At 37.6% G+C, this 26574-nt stretch overlaps 1 protein-coding gene across 1 annotated transcript in view; it reads right to left on the bottom strand.

Moving 5' to 3' along the window:
- MPDZ (multiple PDZ domain crumbs cell polarity complex component) overlaps positions 1-26574 on the bottom strand; it is a 113378-nt gene that overhangs the window by 33524 nt on the left and 53280 nt on the right. The window contains exons 23-29 of the mRNA XM_032214401.1: positions 25787-25828; positions 22229-22333; positions 19781-19873; positions 14164-14341; positions 12962-13072; positions 3194-3356; positions 2548-2744 (exon numbers count right to left, since the gene is read on the bottom strand). Coding sequence (XP_032070292.1) covers positions 2548-2744; positions 3194-3356; positions 12962-13072; positions 14164-14341; positions 19781-19873; positions 22229-22333; positions 25787-25828 — 889 coding nt within the window. The remainder of the gene's footprint in view (positions 1-2547; positions 2745-3193; positions 3357-12961; positions 13073-14163; positions 14342-19780; positions 19874-22228; positions 22334-25786; positions 25829-26574) is intronic.

The following is a 26574-nucleotide window of genomic DNA, read 5'->3' as shown; positions in this document are numbered from 1 at the left end:
AGCTTTATTGCAAAAATGGCTCAAAATAAAAAATAAAAAATCCATTATGTGAAAATCCCAAATTGGCTATCACCGACAGAAAGGACGACTTACCCAAATTTTATAGATTTGAATAAAATGCTAAGATACAAAGACTTAATTGATAGACAGGGAAATTTAAAAACAACTGAAGAATTGGCAGATCAGAACATGGAAGTTGACTAGCTAACTTACCTCCAAATCAAAACTAAATACAATAATGATACTAAATTATATGACATCAAAACAGAACCACACAAATTGGATAAAATTATTCAAAGCTAAGATAGATGATAGGGCGAATATATAAATTCCTCCTGAAGTATAAAATGGAAGAGGAAAATTGTGAAAGAACAAATGATAAAATGGGTGCAGAACTTTGACTATAATATTGAATTAGACAAATGGGAAAAATTTTGGGGAACAAACTTAAAAATGACACTATCAGTTGCATACAAGGAAAACCAGTACAAAATGTTTTACGGATGGCACCTGGCACCAACAAGGTTAGCTAAAATCGTATCAAATACTTCCCCAAAATGTTGGAAATGCGAATCAATACGTGGAACATATTACCATTTATGGTGGACCTGTGAGGAGGCTAAAATTTTTTGGAAAAGGATCAAAAATTGGCTGGACGACTTGCAATAACAAACAAATAAGCAAAGCAGAAGAGACAAACCCTATCTGGATGAAAAAAACAAACAGCTCAAAAGCAAAATCCTGAAAGAGGCTTACCAACTACCTTAACCCATGTCTGGGGGAAAAAGCTGGTAGAGAGAACTATTGTGGCCCACCAGCGGCCAGCGGAACTGGTGGCAGACTCAGGCAGTGAGGAGGAGGGGAGGAACATTGGCCAATCCTGGAGCCTGGGGAAGGCTCCGACAAGTGCTCTGCATCGGAGGCAGAGATGAGGCCAGGGCCGTCTGACAGTTATCAGCTGCCTTCGGAGTTGGAGATCAGTGGGGCAGACAAAAAGTTGGAGCCTGTTCCCAGTGTGTGCATGTAGAGAGTTGCCAGATGGAGGGAACAGATAAAGAACAAGGGTTGACTTGGGAGTAAGGCCGCAGGTGGACGGTGATTGGCCTCTTCCATAGGAAATAAAAAAGGAGAGAAAGGGGAGGAATGTTTGCAGGAGAGTTCATTCCTCCATTCTTGCCAAGTATTGCAGTGTCTGAAAGATATCGGCCTGGCCACTCTCCAAGCCTGATAAAAGGTCGGTAATTGTGAACTATCTTCCATGTTTCCCTGAAAATAAGACAGGATCTTATTTTCTTTTGACCCCAAAATAAGCGCTTGGCCTTATTTTTTGGGAGGTCTTATTATTTTTGGGGTGCAGGAGACAGCAAGCATGATCACCTCATGGCTGCTGCCTGTGTTGCAATATTTTTGGGGAGGGCTTATTTTTTGGGGAGGGCTTATTTTCATGCATGTGCTCAAAAGCTTGATTGGGCTTATTATCTGGGAGGGCTTATTTTCAGGGAAGCATGGTTGAAAGACTGTGGGCCGGACTTTGCTGGAGAGGAATTCACTGTAAATTAAATAAAAGAGGTTTATCGGGATGAGGACTTGACTTCAGGCTGCTGGGGAAGCCTAGGTCAGAACAAGAGGTTTCCTGAGGAATGGCTCCGGCATGTGTTCAAAAGCTCATAAGACTAAACTTATGATCCCAGTTACTACCTTATCCCGAAATATGCATATTTGCCTTAATTCATAAGAAACATCATATTTGGTGGTTAAATAGTTAGAATGCAGTATTGCAGACCAACTATATCTAGAGCCTGGAGTTTGATCCTCAAGGTTGACTCAGAATCCTTCCAAGGTTGGTAAAACAAGGATCCATATTGTTGGGGGACCATATGTTGACACTGTAAACCATCCAGAGAGCATTGTAAAGCACTAAGGGACAGTATATAAATCTAAGTATATGATACCATTAGTATTGCTATTTTAACCGCTTTTTAAACCAAGGCACAGAAAAACTGCACAAATTTCTCAGAGAACAACATTCCAGATGATAAACAAGGGAACAAAAAGGTCCTGTCTCTATTAATGCTCAAGAAGCAAAACAAAGCTACAGACTTTGCATTTAGCACCCAAAGTTCAATGTCAAGAAGGATATTGGCAAAGTACTCAACCCTAAGTACCACCCCACCATCACATCAACAATAATAAAAACCAGTCTTTGTATGCTACAATTTTCAATCTGTGAGTGACATTTTATAGTCTACAATCTTAGTTCTAGTCTTGCCTGAGGCTCAAAGCCAGCTGGATGACTTGGGTTAATCACTCTCTCTAAAGCAAACCACTTCCACAAAAAGGACAAAAGGAGAAAGGACTAGTTATGTACCGTAATTGCCAAATGTCAAAACTGATTTGAAGGTACAATTTATCTAAAGAAGGGACATACTGATGAAAATAATGTTATTTTAATTAAACCCTATATTTTATGCCAATTAATTGTATTTAATTAATTGCTCTTCTTTCCTTAAGGGGTGTATATTTCATTTAAGTCTATTAGACACTTACTTCCAGTAACTCGTCTCCAATCTGCAGCCTGCCATCTCTTCCAGCTGCTCCATTTGGATCAATGCCCACTACAAAGACACTCATCTTGGATCTGTCTTTGTTCCCAGCTAGGCTGAGTCCTAATCCAGTCTTCCCTTTCTCCAGTTCTATCATGTGCAGATCTCCTGACAGATTCCCATACTGGTGACTGATTTTCCCTAAGTATAAAGATTCAAACATGTGACAAAGTCAAAAATCGATTCCAAAACTTTGGAATTCAATAGTCCTAAACTTCAACTCAACATTACAAAAACAATTCAAGAATGAATTTATGTTTCTATTCACTTGCCAAAGTTAGAAAAAGGCATGCCTCCAGCCACCTCACTTTTTTAAAAACAGGAAAGTAAGAATCTCTCCATCATTCCTTTCTTCATTATAAAGACACTTTCTCTATTTATATGCTACTTTTAGGAATATTTTTAAACAACAATCACAATCATTCCTGCGTTACACATGAAGCACAATTATATTAAAACTGCATGGCCCAGATCGAATGCTTACAGCACAAGGAAATAACAAAGCTGTTAGTTTTGACCACAGATTCTATTCAAGCATATCAAAGAAAAACAATTGAAGCCATCACACTTCAGATAAAGAGGTAACTTACTCCAGCTGTATCCAAACTCATCCTCCTTATCCAAATCTTCCAGGTGATTGTTAGAAGACTGCAGCACAATTTCACTGCTCATTGCTGGAAATACTGAAGGAGGAGGCAAGGGCAGATTACAGGATGATTTTTTTTCTGGCTCTGAATCTGACTGACTGGATGCCTGTGGGGAGTAAGGAAAATAGAGTGTTTGTGGAGACAGAGAGGAATTATGTCCAATCGAAATGCATGGGATGATGAAAAAGAAAAACCCAGGACTTTGAAGTTAAAATACATAGCAATAGTAGGATAAAAAAGCAAACAATATGGAAACTGCAAATCAAATTCGGTGAAAATGAACGTCTGTTCAGCCTACATACCACTAAAACTTTGCATTTTAGTTCCAAAACTGGACAAACAGGAACATGTCAAGGACTATGAATGCATCTTCCAAAAAATAATTATGTTCTTGATTGTACATCATTTTATATCAAAAATTGTCTCTGAAATAGTAAATGGGGGTGATATCTCATACTAGCCTAGATCAGTGATGGCTAACCTTTTTGTAATTGTGTGTCCAGCCCCACTGCACATGTGTACATGACCTCCCCTGTGCTCCCCACCCGTGCTACCCCATGTCATTTTGGGCCTAGTAAGCTACCTTGCAGCTTCCTGGTACCAAAAATGGGCTATGGGGGGAGTGACATACCACTGCCCACTCCCTCCGTCCCATGCATGTGCATGTAACCCCCCCCACATGTATGCTGGTCTCCTGCATAAACCCCACGCATGCGCATTAGAGACCCAAAATCAGCTGTCTGGTGGGAGGCGTGCACACATGCATGGTGGAGCTGAGGCAACAGCTGTTGCCATATGCCATAGGTTTGCTATCATGGGCCTAGATCAAGAGTTCTTGGGAATCTCATGATAGATGGAGAAATGCTATTGTGAATAGTGCATACTATAGTACTACAGAAGTGCTACTGTAGAAAAATCAAATCAGCAGGGAGCATTTTTTAATTTTTTCACAAATGAAAAACAATATTTCCTGTTCTTGTTGATAGTTTTTAATTTGGTTTCACAGTTTTATGGTTATTTATATTTTATTACATTTTGCTGTGGTTTTTATGTTTGTGAGCTATTCAGAGTCACTGAAGTGAGATGAGTGGCTGTATAAATTGACTAAATGATTGCAGGAAAGAAGGGCAAAATGGATGTGACACATTAGCTGATACACAGCTTTCTTCAATTGTGTACACTATTAGAAGTGCTGCTCATGAAAAATTTAAATAAATAACACACTAAAAAGATGCCTTTTGCAGAACTTATTTTGGAAATGGATTTCCATGCCCTTAGGAAAATATGTGGAAAGGTCTTAAGAAGTGAATGGAAATAAAATGTCTGAAATTGGAAAACTGCTGAGAAGTGTGTGTGTGTGTGTGTGTGTGTGTGTGTGTGTGTGTTCTCGTAGGCCATTACAACACAAAACAACAATGGACACACAGCCAGCACCAATCTACCAATCATGATACAGCCACACATCCAATCAATCCACTTACTGAAACAATGCCAGCAGTCCACACACCCCCACCAAGATTTGCATTTGTGCTGATAAATAAATAAAGGGAGACTAGTATAGATCTATTTCAAGCTATTTAGCTCTCATCAACTAGCCATACCCTTACTGGGAATTGAACCTGGGCTGTATTACATATTAGGCAGTTGTATATTACATATTAGGCAGTTGTATCTGCCACTAACCCACAGGCTCTCCTCATTTATCATATACATACAGTAGGGCAAAAAAATATTTAGTCAGCCACCAATTGTGCAAGTTCTCCCACTTAAAAAGATGAGAGGGGCCTGTAATTGACATCATAGGTAGACCTCAACTATAAGAGACAAAATGAGAAAACAAATCCAGACAATCACATTGTCTGATTTGGAAAGAATTGTTTTGCAAATTATGGTGGAAAATGGTCATTATCAAAAGTTCATCTCAATACTTTGTTATATATCCTTTGTTGACAATGACAGAGGTCAAACATTTTCTGTAAGTCTTCACAAGGTTGGGACACATTGTTGCTGGTATGTTGGCCCATTCCTCTCCTCTAGAGCAGTGATGTTTTGGGGCTGTCGCTGAGCAACACGGACTTTCAACTCCCTCCAAAGGTTTTCTATGGGATTGAGATCTGGAGACTGACTAGGCCACTCCAGGACCTTGAAATGCTTCTTACGAAGCCACTCCTTCATTGCCCAGGTGTTGTTTTTGGGATCATTGTCCCGCTGAAAGACCCAGCCATTTCATCTTCAATGCCCTTGCTGATGGAAGGAGGTTTGCACTCAAAATCTCACGATACATGGCCCCATTCATTCTTTCCTGTACACGGATCAGTCGTCCTGGTCCCTTTGCAGAGAAACAGCCCCAAAGCATGATGTTGCCACCCCCGTGCTTCACACTAGGTATGGTGTTCTTTGGACGCAACTCAGCATTCTCTCTCCTCCAAACACGACGAGTTGTGTTTCTACCAAACAGTTCTACTTTGGTTTCATCTGACCATATAGCATTCTCCCAATCCTCTTCTGGATCATCCAAATGCTCTCTAGCAAACTTCAGACGGGCCCGGACATGTACTGGCTTAAGCAGGGGGACACGTCTGGCACTACAGGATCTGAGTCCCTGGCGGCGTAGTGTGTTACTGATGGTAGCCTTTATTAGGTTGGTCCCAGCTCTCTGCAGGTCATTCACTAGGTCCCCCCGTGTGGTTCTGGGATTTTTGCTCACTGTTCTTGTGATCATTTTGACTTCACGGGGTGAGATCTTGCGTGGAGCCCCAGATCGAGGGAGATTATCAGTGGTCTTGTATGTCTTCCATTTTCTAATTATTGCTCCCCCTTTACATATATACCATATATACATATACACACACTTTATATGTATGTGTGTGTATGTGTGTATGTGTATGCATATGCATATACTATATATATATGTATATATGTATATCTATGTTTATATCGCTATATACTGAATAATTTGACTTATTCAAATTAGGTGAAAATTTAAATGGGTAGGAGAAAACGGATAATATGGAGAGCCTTTCTTATTTTTATAAGAATTCAAGGCTGTGAACATCCTTTCTCTTCCTCCTATTCTACCCAGAACAACAATCCTGTAAGTCAGGGATCCCCAACCGTGGACCAGCACTGGACCACGGCATGACAGAAACCAGGCTGCACAAACAAGTAAAGTCCCATCTGCCTGATGGAAGCAGCATATGAAACCATGCCCCTTCTGGTTCGTGGAAAAACCTCTTTCCAAATAACTGGTCCCTGGTGCTCAAAAGATTTGGGAACGCTACTGTAAGGTGACTGGCTCAAAGTCACCCAGTCATTTTAATGACTAAGGTAGGACTAGAACTCAGAATCTCCTAGTTCCTAGCCTGGTGCCTTAAGCACTACATCAAATCGGTCTAGTAGAAACAGAACTTTCTATTTCTAACTGAACAAACAATTCACTTACAATCAATTCAACAAACATCTGTTTACAGTTGCTGTAACACTAGTCTCCAGATACACAAGAGTAAGTTGGTACCATTAACCAGCTGTGCTCAATATTTGCTAGATTAACTTTTTACAAGCATAATAGGATTTGTGGAAGGGGAAAAATATTTCTATGCTTTTGTCCAAAATTCAAAGTAGAAACTTTTGTTCAAATGTCCGGTGTTCAAAAGTAACAGGACTCCCATTCATTCTGCAAATTAACTCAGCATTAAATTTCTTCTTTAAGCAAACCCTAATCATGTTAGAAAGTTACTCTTCAAATTCCATATTGTTAAAAGACCTATCATCATCCTTTGATAGATCAGGCACTATCAAAAGTTTCTCCTACCTCCATGTCGTAATTTCAATGGAAGGGGATGAGAGGGATATGAGCATGATAGCCATAATTCAACATGGAGAATATTCACTTCCAGCAAACCACTGGTTTATGAAACATTATTAATATTGTTAAATGAGGGTCTAAGAAAGAAAGGGGAAAAAGATAAACACGTAAATATTCACCAAGTCCATCACAAACACATGGGCATAATCCAACCTTGTTAGTGTTGAACTGCAGAGGATCAACAAAAGGGTTAGTGCTGCTGAAGGCAGGAGGCTTAGTGAAAGGATTGGACTGCAGATAAGGCATAGGGACATTCTATAAAAAATAAAAACAGAAAGGAACCTGCTAATGAAAAGACACATATAATAGGGCACGTTCACACATGCGCGATCAGCATTTGCCCAAAAGCAAATGGTAGCTTAAATATAGTCCTTGACTTACAACCAAAATTGAATCCAACATTTCTGTTGCTAAGCAAGACTGCTGTTAAAGTGAATTTTGCTTCATTTTATGACTTTTCTTGCCACAGATGTTAAGTGAGTGACTGCCATTGTTAAATTAGTAACAACACGGCTGTTAATTGAATCTGGCTTCCTCATTGACTTTGCTTGTCAGAAGGTCTGAAAAGATAATCACATGACCCTGGGACCCTGCAACCATCATAAATATGTTCCAGTTGCAAAGTGCCCAAATTTTGATCATGTGACCACAGGGACGCTGCAACAGGCGCAAGCGTGAAAAACAGTCGTAAGTCACTTTTGCAATGTCATCGTAACTTTGAACAATCACTAAATGTTTGTAAGTCAAGGACTACCTGTATGTGAAGCAATAATTATACTGCAAATACCACACAGAAATAGGGATTTCTCCTAAATGATAATAGTTTAATACTATTATTCATTAGGACATTTTTTAAGCTTTATGAATAAGTAAAAATATTTATGCTTAAATTTTCATAATAAAGCAAAAATGCTCCCCTATTGTTTAAGAAGTTTATACCATCCAGGATATGGCAAAGTCCTTGGATTTAACTAACTGGGTAAATATGTACATTTGTTATTTGCTCTGCCCTGACTTAGTAAAAGGAGGACCAAAATAGATTCATTAAAAGAATTTTAGCACATTTCTTCACTAGTGATAAAGACTGCATACTATAGGACAGCGATGGTGAAACTTTTTTGGCTCGCGTGCCATAGGTGGGGGGAGCGCAGGGGGGGTAGTGTGCGGGCGTGCCGCACCCATAATGCAATGTGCAACACACACACACCCAGTGTGCATGCACGCACTACAGGCGCTCCCATTTTTTTGCATGCTGTTTTCGCCCTCCCCAGGCTCCAGAGGCTTGGAAACACACACACACACACGGAAGCCCTCTAGAGGCTTCAGGGATCTTCAGGAAGGTTCCTTGAAGCCTCCAGAGCAGTCAAAATGACCCTCCGAGCAAACTGGAAGTCCATTCCTGAACTTCCGGTTTGCCCGTAGGGCCAGGTTTTTGCGCTCCAGAGGCTTCAGGGAAGCTCATGGAACCTCCGGAGGGCCTCCGGGGGGGACTCTTTTTGCCCTCCCCAGGCTCCTATAAACCCTCTAAAGCCTGGGGAGGGCAAAAAATGGCTTTAAAAAGGGTGAACTCAGCTGGCCAGCGTGCGCATCCGTGCTGGCCAGCTAACAGGGCAGTGCCTCGCATGCCCTGACAAATGGCTCCACATGCCACCTGTGGCACGCATGCCATAGATTTGCCATCACTGCTATAGGAACAGAGATGAAGAAAGTAAACTCAACAAGGCTAGAACAAGAGCTGATTCTACGACTCCATATTGTTCAGCAAATAATGTATTTATAGCTTTAAAATATAGGAACTTAGACATTTTATTTGCCTCCTTTTTGGGGAAAAAAAGTAATAAAGCTGAACTAAACTTCTGCACATTTTTCTCTTTTAAGATTATTGTTTATACTTACTATGTTTGGAGCACTGTTTTAAGAGAAGATAGCGAACAGGAATTGTACTGGTAAGGTTCCCGCTGCCTCACAGCTGGCACACATTCCATTTACCTTCAGAAACCCTATCTGCTCTATATCTGGTGAGACTGTTGAGCCCTCAGCCTCTTAAATGGATTCAGCAATGCTTAATCTTTCATGATGCAGAAGACAACTAAAAAGTTCCAAAAAGAAATTTTTTGTAAGAAGTGTATTGCTACTGATACATAGCAAAAAGACAAGACAGAAAGACCTGCACATGGATTATAGAACAAACAAAAGTGAATTGAATTGAAATGGGCTGGTCACATAACAAGAAGAAGAACTGATGGCAGGTGGACCAAGGCAGTCACAGAATGGATCCCACTTGATAAAAAGCGAAAGAGACTGAAAACAAGATGGATTGACGGCATGAGCAAGTATTACAGGCCCAATTGGCAAAAGAAAACTCAGGACCGTATTGCTTGGAAATACACGGAAGAAGCCTTCATCCTGCAGTAGATAGACAATGGCTAAAATGATGACGATGATGACGATGATATGGATACAGCAAAGGTTTCTGAGAAAATTGATCCACTTTACCTCAAAGATTGAATTAAAATATTTCTCTTTATTTTCAAGGCACTACTCTCTAGGGGGTGAAGGTCAGCTTTCAAATAACAGAACTGTTATTATACTTAAACAGGAAAAAAAGGCAGGAGCACTGGCCAGCAACCTCTCACTTTTCCCTAAGCTATACTCCAGTAAGAAAGAAATTGATCATGCTGCATTTGAATAGGCTATTGGCACTATGAGAAAGTAAATCATAATGTACACTACCTTGAGCTTCTGAACAAAGGATGGATATAGAAATAAATTACATTGTTTTTAAAAAATATGTTGATTGAATTTAACACAGAAATGGGGGATTAAAATGATTATAGCAATAGCAGTAGACTTATATACCGCTTCATAGGCCTTTCAGGCCTCTCTAAGCGGTTTACAGAGAGTCAGCATATTGCCCCCAACAATCTGGGTCCTCATTTTACCCACCTCGGAAGGATGGAAGGCTGAGTCAACCCTGAGCCGGTGAGATTTGAACTGCTGACCTGCTGATCTAGCAGTAGCCTGCAGTGCTGCATTTAACCACTGCGCCACCTTGGCTCATAAATTTGAAACCAGGTCTTGGCTCTTGGCTCTTAAAATGATCAGGGGGAAAAAAGCTTGGCTACACTTATACAAAATATACTTATACTATACGCCAACAAAAGTGCATATAATCAAGGTTATGGTTTTCCCAGTTGTAATGTATGGCTGTGAAAATTGGACCATAAGAAAGGCTGAGTGCCAAAGAATTGAGGCCTTTGAATTTTGGTGCTGGAGAAGACTCCTGTGAGTCCCTTGGACTGCAAGGCAATCAAACCGCTCAAACCTTTCCTAGAGGAAATCAACCCTGACTGCTCTTTAGAAAGCCAGATCCTGAAGATGAAACTCAAATACCTTGGCCATCTAATGAGAAAGAAGGACTCACTGGAGAAGAGCCTAATGCTGGGAATAATTGAGGGCAAAAGAAGAAGGGGACGACAGAGAATGAAGTGGCTGGATGGAGTCACCGAAGCAGTAGGTGTGGACTCCAGAGGATGGTAAAGGACAGAAAGGCCTGGAGGAACGTTGTCCATGTGGTCGCGATGGGTTGGGCATGACTTCACAACTAACAACAATAACACACTTATACAGAAAAAGACAGACAGCATTACTTGCTGCTGCTTATATGGATATTAAGATCTGCAGCAAGTAGCAATAAGTCCTCAAACCACTTTTTGGGACTATCAAAATGTAGCTCCGCTCTATTCTGAGAATATCTGTATATGAAAATCACATGTTTATATGTTGTAATTATAATTAAGAATATATATTCTCTAGATTATTTTCATTAAAACTGAAGTGATGAACTGAATAATTATTTTCTTCTCGAAAATGGTACTCGATTTTCAATGTTTCTTTTTCCCAAGTACTTTTTTCTTTGTTTTATTGTGCTGATGCACAATGATACCACATAACTTTGAACTCTGCAAATTCATATTATTACATGAAACTTTCCTCTCTGTGATGTTTAGCTAGACTTTAAAGAAAGACTTCTGCTTCACTTCAGAAGATTTTAGCCTTGTGTATAAACAAGTTTCAGGAAATAAACCAAATTATCACTTTCTTCAGAGAATTGAACAATACTTATTTTTCAAAAGAGAAATCCCTAACTTGAATCATTTCAAAGCACCTTAAACATGCCACGTTTCAGTGGAAGCATTAAAAGCACATTTTGAAGGAAATAAACACTGAACGACAGGATTACAAGAGACATGCATGCAGACAGGCATTAATCATTCCTTATTTACAAAGCTCTATCAAATATAGAACTTCTCTATGATTTGAAATAATAAGAAAGCCCTCCATAAACATTTATGTAACTCCTTTCACTAACAATGCTAGTTCAAATTTCACAGGCAGATGGGTCCAACACAAACAATAAGTTAATTTCTGTTACTGCAATAGCTCTGAACCATCATATAATAGCTTGAGCATTTTTAGTAAATTATACATTTAATGCATAACCATATGTAACAAAATAGACCTCTTTTATTGTGTATAAGCAAAATAAGAATTGTTAATTGCTAAAATTTGTTGAGAAACAGAAAACATTCATTCCCCCTAAAGCAATGCTTTAACTCTCTCCAATGGATGAATAAGCCATCTATGCCTGTGACATTACTTTATTTTATTTATTTTTTATTTCATGAAGCAGCATTAAAAGGTGACTACCAGAAGAAAATACAGCTAGCTTTCTGGTTGGTAAACATTGGAAATCCCCTTAGCAGATATTAGGGTTTCATATAAAGAGCACAAACTAAAGACACTCTTTTTACATCACCAACATTCAGCAAGCAAATGTATTTTCCCATGCCACAGCAAATTCACAAGCTCCCATTAGTTCTGCATACAAATCACCAACATTCAACAGGACTACCCATGCTATTTACCTGTGATGACGGATGGTAAAATGGATTATTAAATTTCTGCCCACCAGGAGCAGAGGATGCTAAAGAGCCATAAAGAGATATTGGCTGGGAAACAAGAGTTATGAAAAGAGCCAGTAAATCAAACATGCGACTTACCAAAAAAAAATACATACAGGAAGTATAGTTTCAAGTGATGCAAGCAACAATATTAAAATGACTGTGCAAAGTGGCTGAAAGCCATATCCTTTTATGGAGGGCTACTTAGTGATTCTGCACTGCAGACTCTCTCCAGCTCCTGATTTATGCTTAAGAGCAAAATGAAAAGTGCAGGGGAAATTGTAAGGAAAAAGAAGGCAATATTTGGGCAACTAATTAACCTTTCAAATATATAGCCTCATGTGGATTTCTTAGCCTCTGCACAGATCACAATTCCTTTGCCAGGCATGGCTAACAGGTGGGAAATCAAGATGGGATTTGTACAGATGTAATATATAACAGGATGTCAGCTGCCTTAGTAATATTATGATCTCCAGAGCAATGCAGTATGGAAAAATCCTCAAAAACCTTACTCTATCATTAATAGCAGAGGTGTCCAATCTTGGCCACTTTTAGACTGGTGAACTTCAACTTCCAGAATTGGACACTCCTGTTTTATAGCATGTAAATATTTCATCAATTTTCTGCATGATTAAATGAGATAGCCTCTGAAGTGCCATTTCCTGTTTCCAATCTATACAGATTTCTACAGATTTCTCACCACAAAACCAAGGACTAATTGCAACCTCAACTAATTCTGCTCTTAGCTTTGTAGATGATGTAACATTTAGAAAGCAAAGTCTCAGTTCTCCTCCAAATTAACAAAATTTGGAATAAATGCTTAACTTTGGATGCATATTTATGGTTCTACATATCTTTCTTTTTCTCTCTTTGTATGCTTACCCTTGGTTTGCTTACAATGCTCTGTACCGTGAAGACTACTGGGTTGCCTGCTCTTCGAATGGCTTCCACTGCTTGCTCATGGCTTGCATCTCTGAGATTTATTCCATCCACCTGAAAATGTAATGTCTAAGCTTAATATGATGGTAGACGTAGCTAAAAATGATGAAGAAACTCCTAAAAATTATACCTATTTCTCTATTTTATATAGGCAAACAAACAAACATCTCTAGCCAGTCCCTTCTAAATTTCAGTCCCTCCTCTGCAGCATTTCATGATTTAGCAAGGTCATAAAATTATACATGAACACCAAAGATATATTATTAGAGTGGAAGTTATTATTCTAAATTATAATTTAACATTGTTTTATATCTGAGAATTTAATTTGTATCTTTAGTGATTCAGATATGGAGCTTAAATCAAATTCTGATTTCACTGGCTGTCAAACATAATATAATTTTAATTTTTGTTTGGAATCTAAGATCATCTAAAATTCAAGACTGTCAAGTCTTTGGGATAAACCTGGCATCAATGTGCAACATTACATATATAACAAGGATTGTACAAAATGTAGTAAGATAGAGGAATATGAAGGGTTTTTTTAAAAAAAAAAAACAACTTCAATGGACTCCATACATTATTTTGTATGATGTCGATATTACTGATATTTGTGCACTTGTCTCTTAATAAATGTTTCAGAGTCAAAATACACGGCAGTGATCATAATCCCTAAAGCACTTTTGGAAGTGAATGATAAATAATTCATCCTTTCAAATTAAGATTGTGTTTATGTATTTCACTATTGTAAGCACATCTCTAATAAAATAACATTGGATATTTTTATGAGATGGTGGTATAGTGTATTTATTTTTTATTAATTTGTTTTAAACTTTTAAACCTTTTTGAATGAAAACCTTTTATTCAAGTACATTATAAACCGGTATTATGCCATATTCTTTTCATTTACTTTTAGAAGTCAAGATTCTTACAAAAACAAAGTTTTGCTCAGAAATGTGCAAAAACATTGTTACATTCTAAGCCAGAGATGGGTAACTATGGTCCCTTTATGATTTGTGGACTTCAATTCCTAGAATGCCTGAGTAAGTTGACTCGGGAATTTTGGGAGCTGAAGTCCGCAAGTCATTAAGGGACCATAGTTCCCACCAGTTCTAAGCTCATTTTAAAAATGGAAACCAATATAATACCTCCACAATTCTATCTCCTGTTTTTAAGGTTCCATTTTTGCCAGCAGGGCTGTCTTCAAGGATGTGTTTGATGAAGATTCCTCTCATAACTTCACCATTGTTCAGACGACTTCCCATACCTCTTCCACCAACAATGCTGATTCCTAGAGACTTGCTAGGCTCTCTCCAGAGCTCAACCCTACAATGACAAATGACTAAAAAATAAATTGTTGACTGAAATGCAATTTAGTCAGAAAAAGAGGGTTTTACTAAATAGGAAAACCTAGGTGCTTAAAATTTAAACAGCAGCATGCTATAGGGCTTGTTCGTGAGGTATTTTATTTCATTATTTTTATTTATTTAATTTATTTTTAATCTGCCTTTATTATTTTGGTTGACTAATTGAAAGTTAACCCCACCTTCCCTCCCACCCAATATATCTGGCTCCCTCCTTCTCTACGTTGTGTTAATGATTTTATTTTACCTGCTTTGTTGTTTTATATCTGATGATTTTAATGTTTTTATGCTGTAAACCACCCAGAGTCATTTGAGCAAGATGGGCAGCAAATAAATTTCTTAACAAACAAACAAATAAATAAATAAATAAAATATTCTTTTTATAAAATCATTCAAGGTGACAAACATGTCTAATATTTCTTCCTTCTGCTATTTTCCATACAACAACAACCCTGTGAGGTAAGCTGGACTGCGAGAGAGCAACTAGGCTATGGTCAAGTGGTCAGTTTTCATGCCTAAAGCAAACCTAGAACTCATAGTCTCCTAGTTTTTGGCCTTGTGCCTATTCACTAGAACAAATGGACTCTCTCACACAGAGGTGTCAAACTCACGTCGTCACGGCAGCATCATGCCATTCACTAAACTGGGTGCGGGTGGAGCCAGCAAATGAGGTATCCAGCCCACGGGCCATGAGTATGGCACCCCTGCTCTAACACTATGTTCTTTAACACTATATGCTACATTCAGCAACCTTTACTATATATTTTAGGAAGATTCTATTAATAATGCTTATAAGGATCATTGTTAATAGAATGAGGACGAGAGGGGAGAATACACTGACAGCTTCTCAACTAGGTTCTCAGGTCAACTTCATTGCTCAATGTTACATTCTGAAGCTCTTTCATCAAAAGGGTCTCCTCAAACTCACAATTTTGATGTTATTCATAAATCCCACTGCTGTTGGTTTGTACTGGCTTGACTAAGTTAGAACAATAAAATAACAGAAAAGACTGTCTTTCATGGTCTTTAAAAATATTGCCATGGTGATTCCTGTCCAAAGTTATATGAGCCTTCACAAGTTCATATAAGGCAAAAATGATGTTTATGATTTGGGAATCTAATGAACACGCATTGAGCTAGAAAAGGCATTTCAAATCAAACTACTATAGGTAGTCCTCAACTTACAATGGTTCATTTATTGACCATTTAAAGTTACAACGGCAATGAAAAAAGTGACTCATGACCGTTTTTCACATTTACAACTGTTGCAGCATCCCTGGGATCACAAGATCAAAATTCAAATACTTGGCAATTGACTCATTTTTATGATATTTGCAGTGGCCCCAAGGGAGGTTGTTGTGTCAATTGTTAACAGTTGTTAAGCGAATCTGGCTTTCCCGCCGACTTTGCTTGTCAGAAAGCAAAAAGGTGATCACACGACCCTGGGACAATGCAACTGTCATATAAATACATGCCGGTTGCCAAGCATTCAAATTTTGATCATGTGACTATGGGGATGTTGCAAGGGTCATGTGAAAAAGATCCATCAGTCACTTTTTTCAGCGCCATGGTAACTTTGGTCATTAAGTAAATGTTAAGGTGAGGACAACCAGCATTACATTACATAGGAACCACTTGGATTTCTTCTTTTTGCTGCAGCCAATATCACATTTTATATTTGATAACACTCCTTTCAGTGTATAGTATTTAAGAAGAAATATACTCCTAATTATAGAAAAGTATGTATACGTATAAAAATAAATAACTAAAAGAACTGCTAGTTGATTATATATATAATGGTAAAATTTTCCTCTGCTATCACTGTGTCACATTTGACAGGCTGAAATTTATTTTAATTCTTTAATTCTGTTTCTATGTTTTCTCTGCCTCTGCTCCAAGGAGTGGTAAATGATACTGTTTTTCAAAAAGTGAAATTAGTATGAGTAGAAATTGTTGCTTCTGCTGTTTGTTGAACTATGCAAGTAGTATTATTTTTAATGGCTTATAACAACAGACATATTGCTGCATTTATTATCAGAAATTTTGAGACTTTTTAGGAAAAAAAAGAACTAAGAAAGAAATATAAATCTCCTCAACTATTAATCCCAACCCATGGGCCAGTGCCACCATGTGGCCAAGAGAACCATTTTTACACTATATTTTTAGATCTGTGTATCCATATTGATGGGCATTCTCTGGTTCAAGTCCACCATCAACCAGGGAAATTTAGTGAGTCAATCACTAGCTCACAGCACAATTTTAAATAAGCTAGGAACTATGCAGTGGAGAAGTGGAAGAGAAAGAATTTCTGTCTAGGAAATGAAGTAAAAATCTAATAAGCCAACACAAACAAATAAGTAAATACCGTATATACTCAAGTATAAGCCGAGTTTTTCAGCCCACTTTTTGGGCTGAAAAAAGCCGCCTCAGCTTATACTCGAGTCAGTGAAAAATTTGCCCGAAATGGAGGAGAAAAAGGGGTGGGGCCATGCCGCTGGGTGACGCTCGTGAATGGCCTGGCGCCCCTGTGAGTTTCCCCTCCCTCTGTGTCAGTTTGCCGCGCAGCGCGCACCGCACCATCCCCCCTCCTCACGTTCTAATGTAATGCAGGGCTGTCTTACGATTCCCCTTCCTCCCCCTCCTGCCGCTCTGCAACGATGTCCCACCTCCTCCTTGTTATGGCAAGCAGCCACATAACGATGTCCCAGAGCTAGTTTACTGTTTTTCTTTGAAATAAATTTTCAAAAACATTATTGGTATCTATTTTTATTTTTGAAATTTACCGGTAGCTGCTGCATTTCCTACCCTAGGCTTATACTCGAGTCAATAACTTTTCCAGTTTTTTTGTGGTAAAATTAGGTGCCTCGGCTTATATTCGGGCCGACCTATACTCGAGTATATACGGTACAATACAATAGCAGAGTTGGAAGGGACCTTGGAGGTCTTCTAGTCCAATCCCCTGCCTAGGCAGAAAAACCTATACGGTTCCAGACAAATGGCTATCCAACATCTTCTTAAAGACTTCCAGTGTTGAGGCATTCACAACTTCTGGAGGCAAGCTGTTCCACTGATTAATTGTTCTAACTGTCAGGAAATTTCTCCTCAGTTCTAATGCATGGGACATACCCAAGTTCGGTATCCTCAAGGGTGGAAAAATGACTTTCCCTGTTGTGTTACACCAGTCTGGACAGCCTGCAAGACTCTGTGGCCAGGGTCTGCATCTGCCGATGCAAACTTATCTAACTTATAATTCCTAATGAATGGCGATGGAGGCGCCCATGCCGCCACCCTGCAAATTTCATCTAGAGAGGCCTCTGGGACCCCCTCCTCCTAAATACTATTGTATAAGCTTGAGATCAATGTGAAACCTCTTAAGAGATAATTTTGCAGTTGAAAAATGAGAAATTATATGAATGTAAAAAAGATTATATGATGAGAGACACCTTAACACCATTTTGTCTCTTATGTGGTCTCCCCACTTTTGGCTCATAACTACTGCTTTAAGTTCAAGAGCTACAGTCAATGGGTATATAGCATTTTTTTTCTAATTCCATTAGTACAGTACTTGAAATGGGAACTCAAAGGCAGAAAATCTCAGAGCACCTCTTTTCTTCCCCATGGTAATAACACAAAGCTTTCTAAAATGAATATCATGAATTCACTAAGTCTAAATAGCAAATGGAGTACAAGTAATCCTTGATTTATGACCCCAATCTGACAAATAGTTTGGCTTTAGGAAAAACTCATTCTGTAATTTACAACTTTTGCAGTAAAAAAAAAATCTGGGCAACGTCTTCATCAAGGTAAAGCCGTAGATGAAATTTACATAAGATTTTTGTAAGGCTTTTGATATAGTAGTACATGACAAAACTGCTGTTGAAATTAAGCTCTTACGGCATTTCTGGACCTTTGCACAAGTGGATTGCTGCTTTCCTGTCTAATAAGACTGCAGAAAGTCAAAATAGGGAACTGGCTGTCTAATCCCGCATCAGTTAACAGTGGTATCCCACAAGGCAGCATTTTAGGTCCCACACTTTTTTTTTTGCTCTATATCAACAATTTATTTGATCAACATAAAAGCAATTGCATCCATTTTGCCGATGACATAAAATTATTCAATTCTACAGATAATTCTGTTGTTTTGCAAAGTGATCTCGACTATGTGCTGAGTAGTCATCTATTTGGCAACTTCAAATTTCAATTAATAAATGCTCTGTCTTACATATTGATAAACATAATCAGAATGTCAAGTATAAGCTAGGTGGCATTGATCTAACAGATGACCCTCACTTTGGCAAGGGACCTAGGTGTACTTATCTCTGACAACTTATGCTCCAATGTTCCCTGTAACAGCGTTGCTAAAAAAGCATTAAGAGTTGTACATTTAATTTTTCGAAGCTTTTTTTCTGGAAACATTGTATTGCTAATTAGAGTTTATAAAACTAATGTTAGGCCAATCTTTAGAGTATTGTTCAACTGTTTGGAATCCCTACCATATATCTGACATCAGCACAATTGAGCGAGTTCAGAAGCATTTCACGAGAAAAGTCTTTCACTCTTCTGTACACAATAGATTCCCTATGCTACTAGGCTCGAAATTATCAGTTTGGATAACTGTGTCACTTGCTGTCAGACCTAGGTATTGCATACAAAAGTATACGTAGTAATGCTTTACCTGTAAATGACTTTTTCTGTTTAATCGCAATAATACGTGTGCGAACAACTGCTTTAAACGCAATGTAAATCGTTCTAAACTTGACTGTAAAAAATATGATTTCTGTAATAGAGTTGTCAAAATCTGGAATTCCCTACCTGATTCAATTGTCTCAGCTACAAATTTTCAGTTTCAGTCACAAATTGACTTCTGTGGACCTTACTTCATACTTAAGTAGAGGGGGCGTGCATAAGTGCACTAATGTGCCTATTGTCCCTGCCATTGTATTTTTTTCTTTTATTCTTGTTCTCGTTTTTGTTTGACAAATTCTAATAAATAAATAAACAATTGAGTCCAAAGATGGTTCTTAAGTGAGAACGGCCTTTCTTGCTACAATTGTTAAGAGAATCATTGCAATTTTTAAATTAGTAACATGATCGTTAAGTCAACCTGGCTTCCCCATCAACTTTGCTTGTCAGAAGGTCGCAAAAGATTAGTACATGACCCTGAGATACTGCAACTGACACAAATATGAACCAGTTGCTAAGCATCTGAATTTTGTTTATGTCACCAGGATGCAAGGATCATGTGAAAAATGATCATCCGTCACTTTTTTCAGTGCCATTGTAAATTTGAATAGTGATTAATGAATGGTTACAAGTCAAGGACTGCTTGTATTCCTTCTTAAAACTTTCAAACTGATTAATTCGGCTCTAGCCAGAAGGTTAGCTCTGAAAGCAAACCCACCGTCTTGGTTGATTCCAGTTACTGTAGCCTGTGTTCTGAAGCTCACTTTCTTCTCCTTCTCCTTCTTCTCGTTCTGGTAGTTCTGGAATTTCTCTGCATATAAACAAACTTTGCTCTAAATCAAAAGAAATCATTATGATCCCCAAAACAGGTCTTTTAATATTTTGGGACATGTGAGAAAATTGGAGGGACTGGCAAATAGCACAATAAATTTTTAAAACCCTGTTAACAAACAGAAATATACACTGGAAATAATAATATAACAATGATAACAACATGGGTACAACCAAGGCAACAATAACATTAAAGGATCATAGGGTAGCGAAATAAAATAAGATCAGCTAGACCAGCCCTGAAATTATACAAAGATAGAATATACAACCAAAAAATATCCTAAGATTTATCAATGCAAACAATATAAATACGAATTCAGAATGAAAACATCAGCATTGTTTGTATACTGCCTTATTCACCTTTTTAAATATAACCCATATGATATTGACTGGGATCAAATCTCTAATACCTCAATATACGTGATCCAAACATATTTCCAAGGTTATATGGATATATGGAGATGAGGTTTGTTTGTTCAATTTTTTCCAAATGGAAGCTTACTCCACTTCATAGGTGCCAGATTTTAAAGAATAGGTTTTTGGAAGAAGATTGACATTGGAAAACATAGGTTAGAGAGTTCCAATGAAAATGGGAAATATTAATCTTTACCCCTCTAGGGCATAAACTGATTTCTTTCTTTCGCCCTACCATACAGCCCTCTGGAAGATCTCAAAATTTGATCAGGGAGGATTGCAAATTTTTTGAGAGAGAAATTATGATAAATATACCAAATCACTGCGTTCCACCTATAGAATTTTCCAAGGAAACATTTCTAATTAATTAACACATATTTAACATATAGGTGGTTCTGTTAAAGAGACATCTTGCAGAATATAAGATGGATTTCCGTTCCAGTGCAAAAAAAATACCATGTCTCATCTGAATTTTAGTCATCATCTATAAAAATTGATGACAATGCTTCCCAAAATATAAACCCAGACTAGCTTAATAGAACTTTTTGTTCATGTTCTTCTTCACATTTCAATCCATATATGGAAGAAATACAATTGTTATGCCCCAGAAAACCTTTTCATACTTTCTAAAGGCAGGAAAATCCATCTGGTAATTTGGGATTACATAGAAGTTTCTAATACATATAATCTGAATGTAGACACTTAAGCCTTGCTGTAATTTGCATGATTTAAATTTATCATACTGCATTAATCCAATTAGGTATTTGTGGCTAAGCATGATCTGTAAAACGAACTGCAATTTAAGGCTTAGTACAATACATGAATCAGGGCATACTGTCTATTCTCCACCTTCACGGCAATGCATAAAAAAGAGCAGGGGAATATGGGCAGGTCTGTTAAAAACTGCACACATATTATAGACTATTTAGCATAAATCCACTGTTTTTCTATATGTACTGAAGAAATATGAAAGTAAAATAAAACATGTTGTCCTACTGAGAATGGACTAGGCTTCCTGATTTTCTAGTTTCCATAAAGTGGGACAAATAATGAATATACCTAATGATGCCTTGACTTTCATATATCTTCCCACTTCCTCCAGCAATTATACAACTATGCTAACTACTTACATGCATGGTAACAACTCTTGTAACATCTTGAGCAGTTTCAATAGGAATTAGGTTTGCAAGATTCCACAGAAAGATCTAAATTATCCTCCATACATCTGTTAGGCTGAGACACTTGTCATTCAGTAAGGAAGTAGAATTTATTGGGTGGTTTTTTCTAACAGATAATGTTATGCAAAACATCAGTGCGTGTTGCATTTGTCTCAAAAATCTAGAAATCAATACAGTATAAACATTTACTGAAGCCCCAGGTAAAGTAGCAGCCAGGACATTGCAGAAATGTTGATAAAATGGACTTTGCATGAAATAGACCAAATTTTGGCAGTGATTCACATCACCCATATCAGTTACATCATTTGAATAATACTATTATTATTCAAATAGATTAAACTGATGCAAGTGACTTAATTTGCATAATGGCATAATGATGCAAATAAAAGAAGTAGCTCCAGTGATATATTCTCCAATTTAATGAACAATTGGCAATAAGAAACTTTCCCTTTCCCACAGTCAAACTGATAAATTGGAGGTCAGTATACCATAAATACTTTGGGATACAAATGATTATTTATATATTACCCTAACTCTGCATTTTTTTTTGTTCCCTTATCTAGAATAAATACTTATAATCCACTCTCAAAAAGAAAGAACAAGCAAATTTGTATTTGTATTTTTCCAATCAATATCAATGCGGTTTTTCTTCATCCATTCATGGATAGTGTTTTTTATTCATGGGTGGACTAAATTAAAGCAAAAGGAGTTGTTTTTATTAATAGTACAGTACTCTAAATTACCTCACAGTATGTGAAGGAAAAACATCTAATGGCATTGTTCCTTCTGGCTGCTGCCCTAAACCGGCTTGGTACTCTTCTAATTGCTCTGCTGGCACATAACTAATGCTGCAACACAAAAGTAAACATAAAATTAAGAAGCTGCAAATGTCTGGATATAGTTCAGTATTGAGCAATAGAGATTTTTAAGGCTATAATTCACAGTGTGGCATCGCACAAATATCTTCTTCTTAATCCAGAAAGCCTCCTTTTCATTTATTGGGAATGCACCAAATGCAAACCATGAAGGTCAATGTATAACAACAGCACTTAAACTTACATACCACTTCACAGTGCTTTACAGCCCCCTCTAAGCATACGGCCCCCAACAATCTGGGTCCTCATTTTACTGACCTCGGAAGGATGGAAGGCTGAGTCAAGCCTGAGACTGATGAGATTTCAACTGCCAAATTGCAGTCAGCCAGCAGCCAGCAGAAGTATCCTGCAGTACTGCACTCTAACCACTGCTCTACAAACCAATTGTATTGTATTGTATTGTATTTATTATTTTAAAAGGAGCAAAATGTAACAAGGATAATAATGAAGGAGATTATGAATTTTAAAAAGTTATGAATGAAATGACATTAAATTAGTATCATTCAACAATGTTCTATTGGTGAAACTAAACTGAACCAAAAGAAAGCAAATTAAACTAAAAGTACTCTCTGGTAGTTCAGAAATAAAAATAATTGCAAATAGTCTTTATTTAGTGACTACCTTCTTTAACTTTACAATTAATCCTTACACTTTCTAAGTCTATTTGTGAGCTTTGCAGAACCTTAAAGGAAAAGGAAACTGAAATAAGATCATAAATACAGCTGTGGCTTCATTTAGCAACCACTTCATTTAAATGGTCATTAAATGAGAAATAGCTGTATTATTAGAACTGCATTTCCCTGCAGTATCTAGGATATTCATTGTAACTCCAAAAATACTTGGCTTAGCAGGAAATAGCTGCAGAACTGCCAAGTAAACAGAACTGCATTGTAATTCCTGCTGGCTAAAAGCAACTATAGAAAGAAGGATTTATTAAATGAGAGATTTCAGAATTCACAGCTAGCAAGGCAGACTACCAATCTAAAGCAATCAAGGATTAAACTGATTGTACATTGATTCCTCAGAAGGTAATGAAGACAAGAGTAATTTCCATCCTGAACCAACTTAAAATGAGAAGATAGGGATGTAAATGTTATATACCATGCAACATAAAAAGAAATAAAACATGCATGATTTAATAGGCAGACAAAAAGTGTTTTATGCATACTACGATAGGAAAGAAACCAAATAAAGAAACTTATGATCACATTTAAAATAAACCACAGTACAATTTTAATAATGAAGTGAGATTTATTTAGTTACAGCATGGGGAAAAGAAAATGTAAGCAATATTGAAGATACAAGAGTGAGATTAATCCAGACATCAGTACATGGCTGTGTCATCGATAAGCAACTTGAAAACATAACAATACTTAAAGAATGCACTGGAATTTGATGCTTCACATTATATAAATCTTGGATCTTTTTTAAACTAATGGTAATTGGACAAATAAGTAAATACCCAGGCATGGGAAATCTGAAAAGCTATATTATAGCATCAGAATAAATATATGGAGGATGCTGGGATTTCTAAACTGAAATGGAGTTTCACAATGTGGCATGAAAAGAGCTGAAGTACTCCTTGAAAATTAAGCAACTGTGTTCCATGGATCCCCCATTGTAAGCTTAGCAGTGTGGAAAGTCCATAAGCATTTATTCTTTCTATCCCTATTCTATGTTGTAACTATGAGATGAAACAGAGGTAAATGTGGAACCTCTGAGTTACCCGTGTTACAATTATCTACAGAAACATTGCTACTGTTGAGAGATAGAAAAGAATCCTGAGAAAAAATGGTGGGACTTTTAAACAAAAAGAGAGCTATCAGGAAGGCAATTGTTTTTTAACAACTGTTGAATAAATATATATCTTTTAAAGAAGAGAATGAAACATGACTTCACTTTTAGTCCAGAAAGTGCTGAGCCAAATTTTAGCCATCCACCTGCAAGCATGGAAATCGCTTCAAGATATCCAGTTCTCTGATGGATATGTTGAGGAAATATGGATGCCAAAGAAACAGGGATATTTCTGCTTTGTTTCTACATTATGGGTGTTTTAAGACAAATTTCTCTCCTTTTTAAAATCAAAGGAAGGGAATCTATCCCTTGGTAACTCCAGAGCTTGCCTACACAACCTTAGTTAATAGACAATTGGATCTAGTATACATGTTTCAAACTTGGTGCATCACATTGCTGTCACATGACGTATCATAACATTTTCCCCCTTAACGGATCTGGGGTGGGTGTGGCCAACATGTGACGCATCCGGCCCGCGGGCCACAAGCTTGACACTCCTGATCTAGTAGAATAATAGATTGGCTTCCCAAAACATCTCCTGTCCAAACCCTGGAAAAAAGAATAAGTGACATTTCCGACAATGGATTTTCCTGTTCAAGCTCCAAATTTTCTCTCTGACCACTCAGTGGAAATCTTTTATTAGTGTTTCTTTAAAATTTAAAGGCAAAAAGATGCTTCAAAATGTGTGGAGGGACACATACAATTGCAACTGCTTAAAGCAGCTACCTCTTTTCCTATGATCCCACAGCTACCGCATGAACTAAGAAAAAACTGTTTTTATTTAAGGATATGCAGGCCACACATACTCTGAAATATCTTTTGCTTTCAACTCCAAAGGTATGCACAACCCATCATTCTCCACAAGACTGCATCCTAAATAATTTACAGCTTGCATTTTTCTCAGCATGAAAGTCAAAGGAACCTAGAAAGGATTCTAAGGCATTCTCCTATCCACATATTAACCTGATCCATGATTGCTTAGCTACAAAAAGAAATTGGAAATTTGATTAATATTTGGCAGTCTTGTCTGAAAAATAAAATGGGGCAGAAAACCTGGGTATCTTCAGAAATTGCTAATTATAATTCTCAATATCTCACACCATTGGGAATGCTGGCTAAGACTGAAAATTTTGTTCTTCAAGGCCTGGAACAGGGGTGTCAAACTCGCGTCATCACAGTAGCATCACGTGACGTATCGGGACTTTGTTCCCCTTTGCTTAAACTGGGTGTGGCCAGCGTGTGACGCATCCAGCCCACGGGCTGCAAATTTGACAGCCCTGGCCTGGAAGAGCCCACGTTCCCTGTTCCAATCTAAACTATAAACTTGGCTTCTATAAACTTATCTTTAAAAGATGAATGTGTGTTTTTAACTGATTAAAAACTATGATATTCATCTTAGATCTCCAAATATACCTATAAATTGAAGGATTTGATTTAGTTGAATAATTAATCAGGTAATCTCATCTAGTAATAGGTTTTAATTGGTTGAAAGCATCTGTGTGTCTGTGTACATTATGTAGTACCTATATCTGGATACATCCCAGCTACTTCTGATGTTATAAAAGCATGAATGAATGAACAGTCAAGTTGGAACACAGAGCTATAATGAGCTTTTGAATCGCCAATACTCACACATAAAAGGGGGCCTGATCATCAGCAGGTGTTGGAGAAGATCTAGAATGTGAAGCATACGACGCAGCATCTTTTTACAATATTGTTAACAAATGTCAGTGACTTCTACTCAATGAGAGATGCATACACACGTATTTAAAAGTGTGCACTCCTGCTTACTTTCTTCTTCCCCCTCTCCACCTCTATTCTATCCACACCTCCCATCAGAAAGCATCTGTTCTTTATTGGAGTGTATAGCAATGATTATTAACAAGCATGAAAAATGCAACCGCAATCAATCTTTTATTCCTTGATCAGAGATTCATCTCCACACGTTCGGTTAAGGCAGGTGAATTCTGAATCAGCTCCGTAATTATCTGGCAGATGTTAGAGCAGCTGTTATAACTACTGCTAAAAGCAAAAGTCTCTAGATATTGTTAAAGAAATGTAAGGTGCAGGGAGAAGTGAAGCCACAGACATCCTGATGATGCTATACATCTGCTTTTCTGTTTAGGAAAAAAAAGTTTAGATATGAAGGAAAGGAAAAAAAGATGAGAGAGAGAGAGAGAGAGAGAAAACATACTATAAACCATAATCCCAAGCAAAATTATTATGAAAAAGTTATGCTGAGCTTGACACTCAAATTAGGGGACTGGTAGAAAGTTTTGTTTGCATATAAAGCCCAAATTTGAACTGCTAATTTAGGGTTCAAGGCACAGTACCTGCAATTTAAGTCTCAGCATTTGGAGCCCTATTTTAATAGGTATAGATCATTCACGTTCATTACAATTGGGTGGCATTTTACATTA

Source organism: Thamnophis elegans, chromosome 3 (assembly GCF_009769535.1).
Source record: "Thamnophis elegans isolate rThaEle1 chromosome 3, rThaEle1.pri, whole genome shotgun sequence".
In the NCBI taxonomy this organism is placed as follows: domain Eukaryota; kingdom Metazoa; phylum Chordata; class Lepidosauria; order Squamata; family Colubridae; genus Thamnophis; species Thamnophis elegans.
Note: the sequence above shows the minus strand (reverse complement) of the source record. Positions and strands in the feature narration are given on the sequence as shown.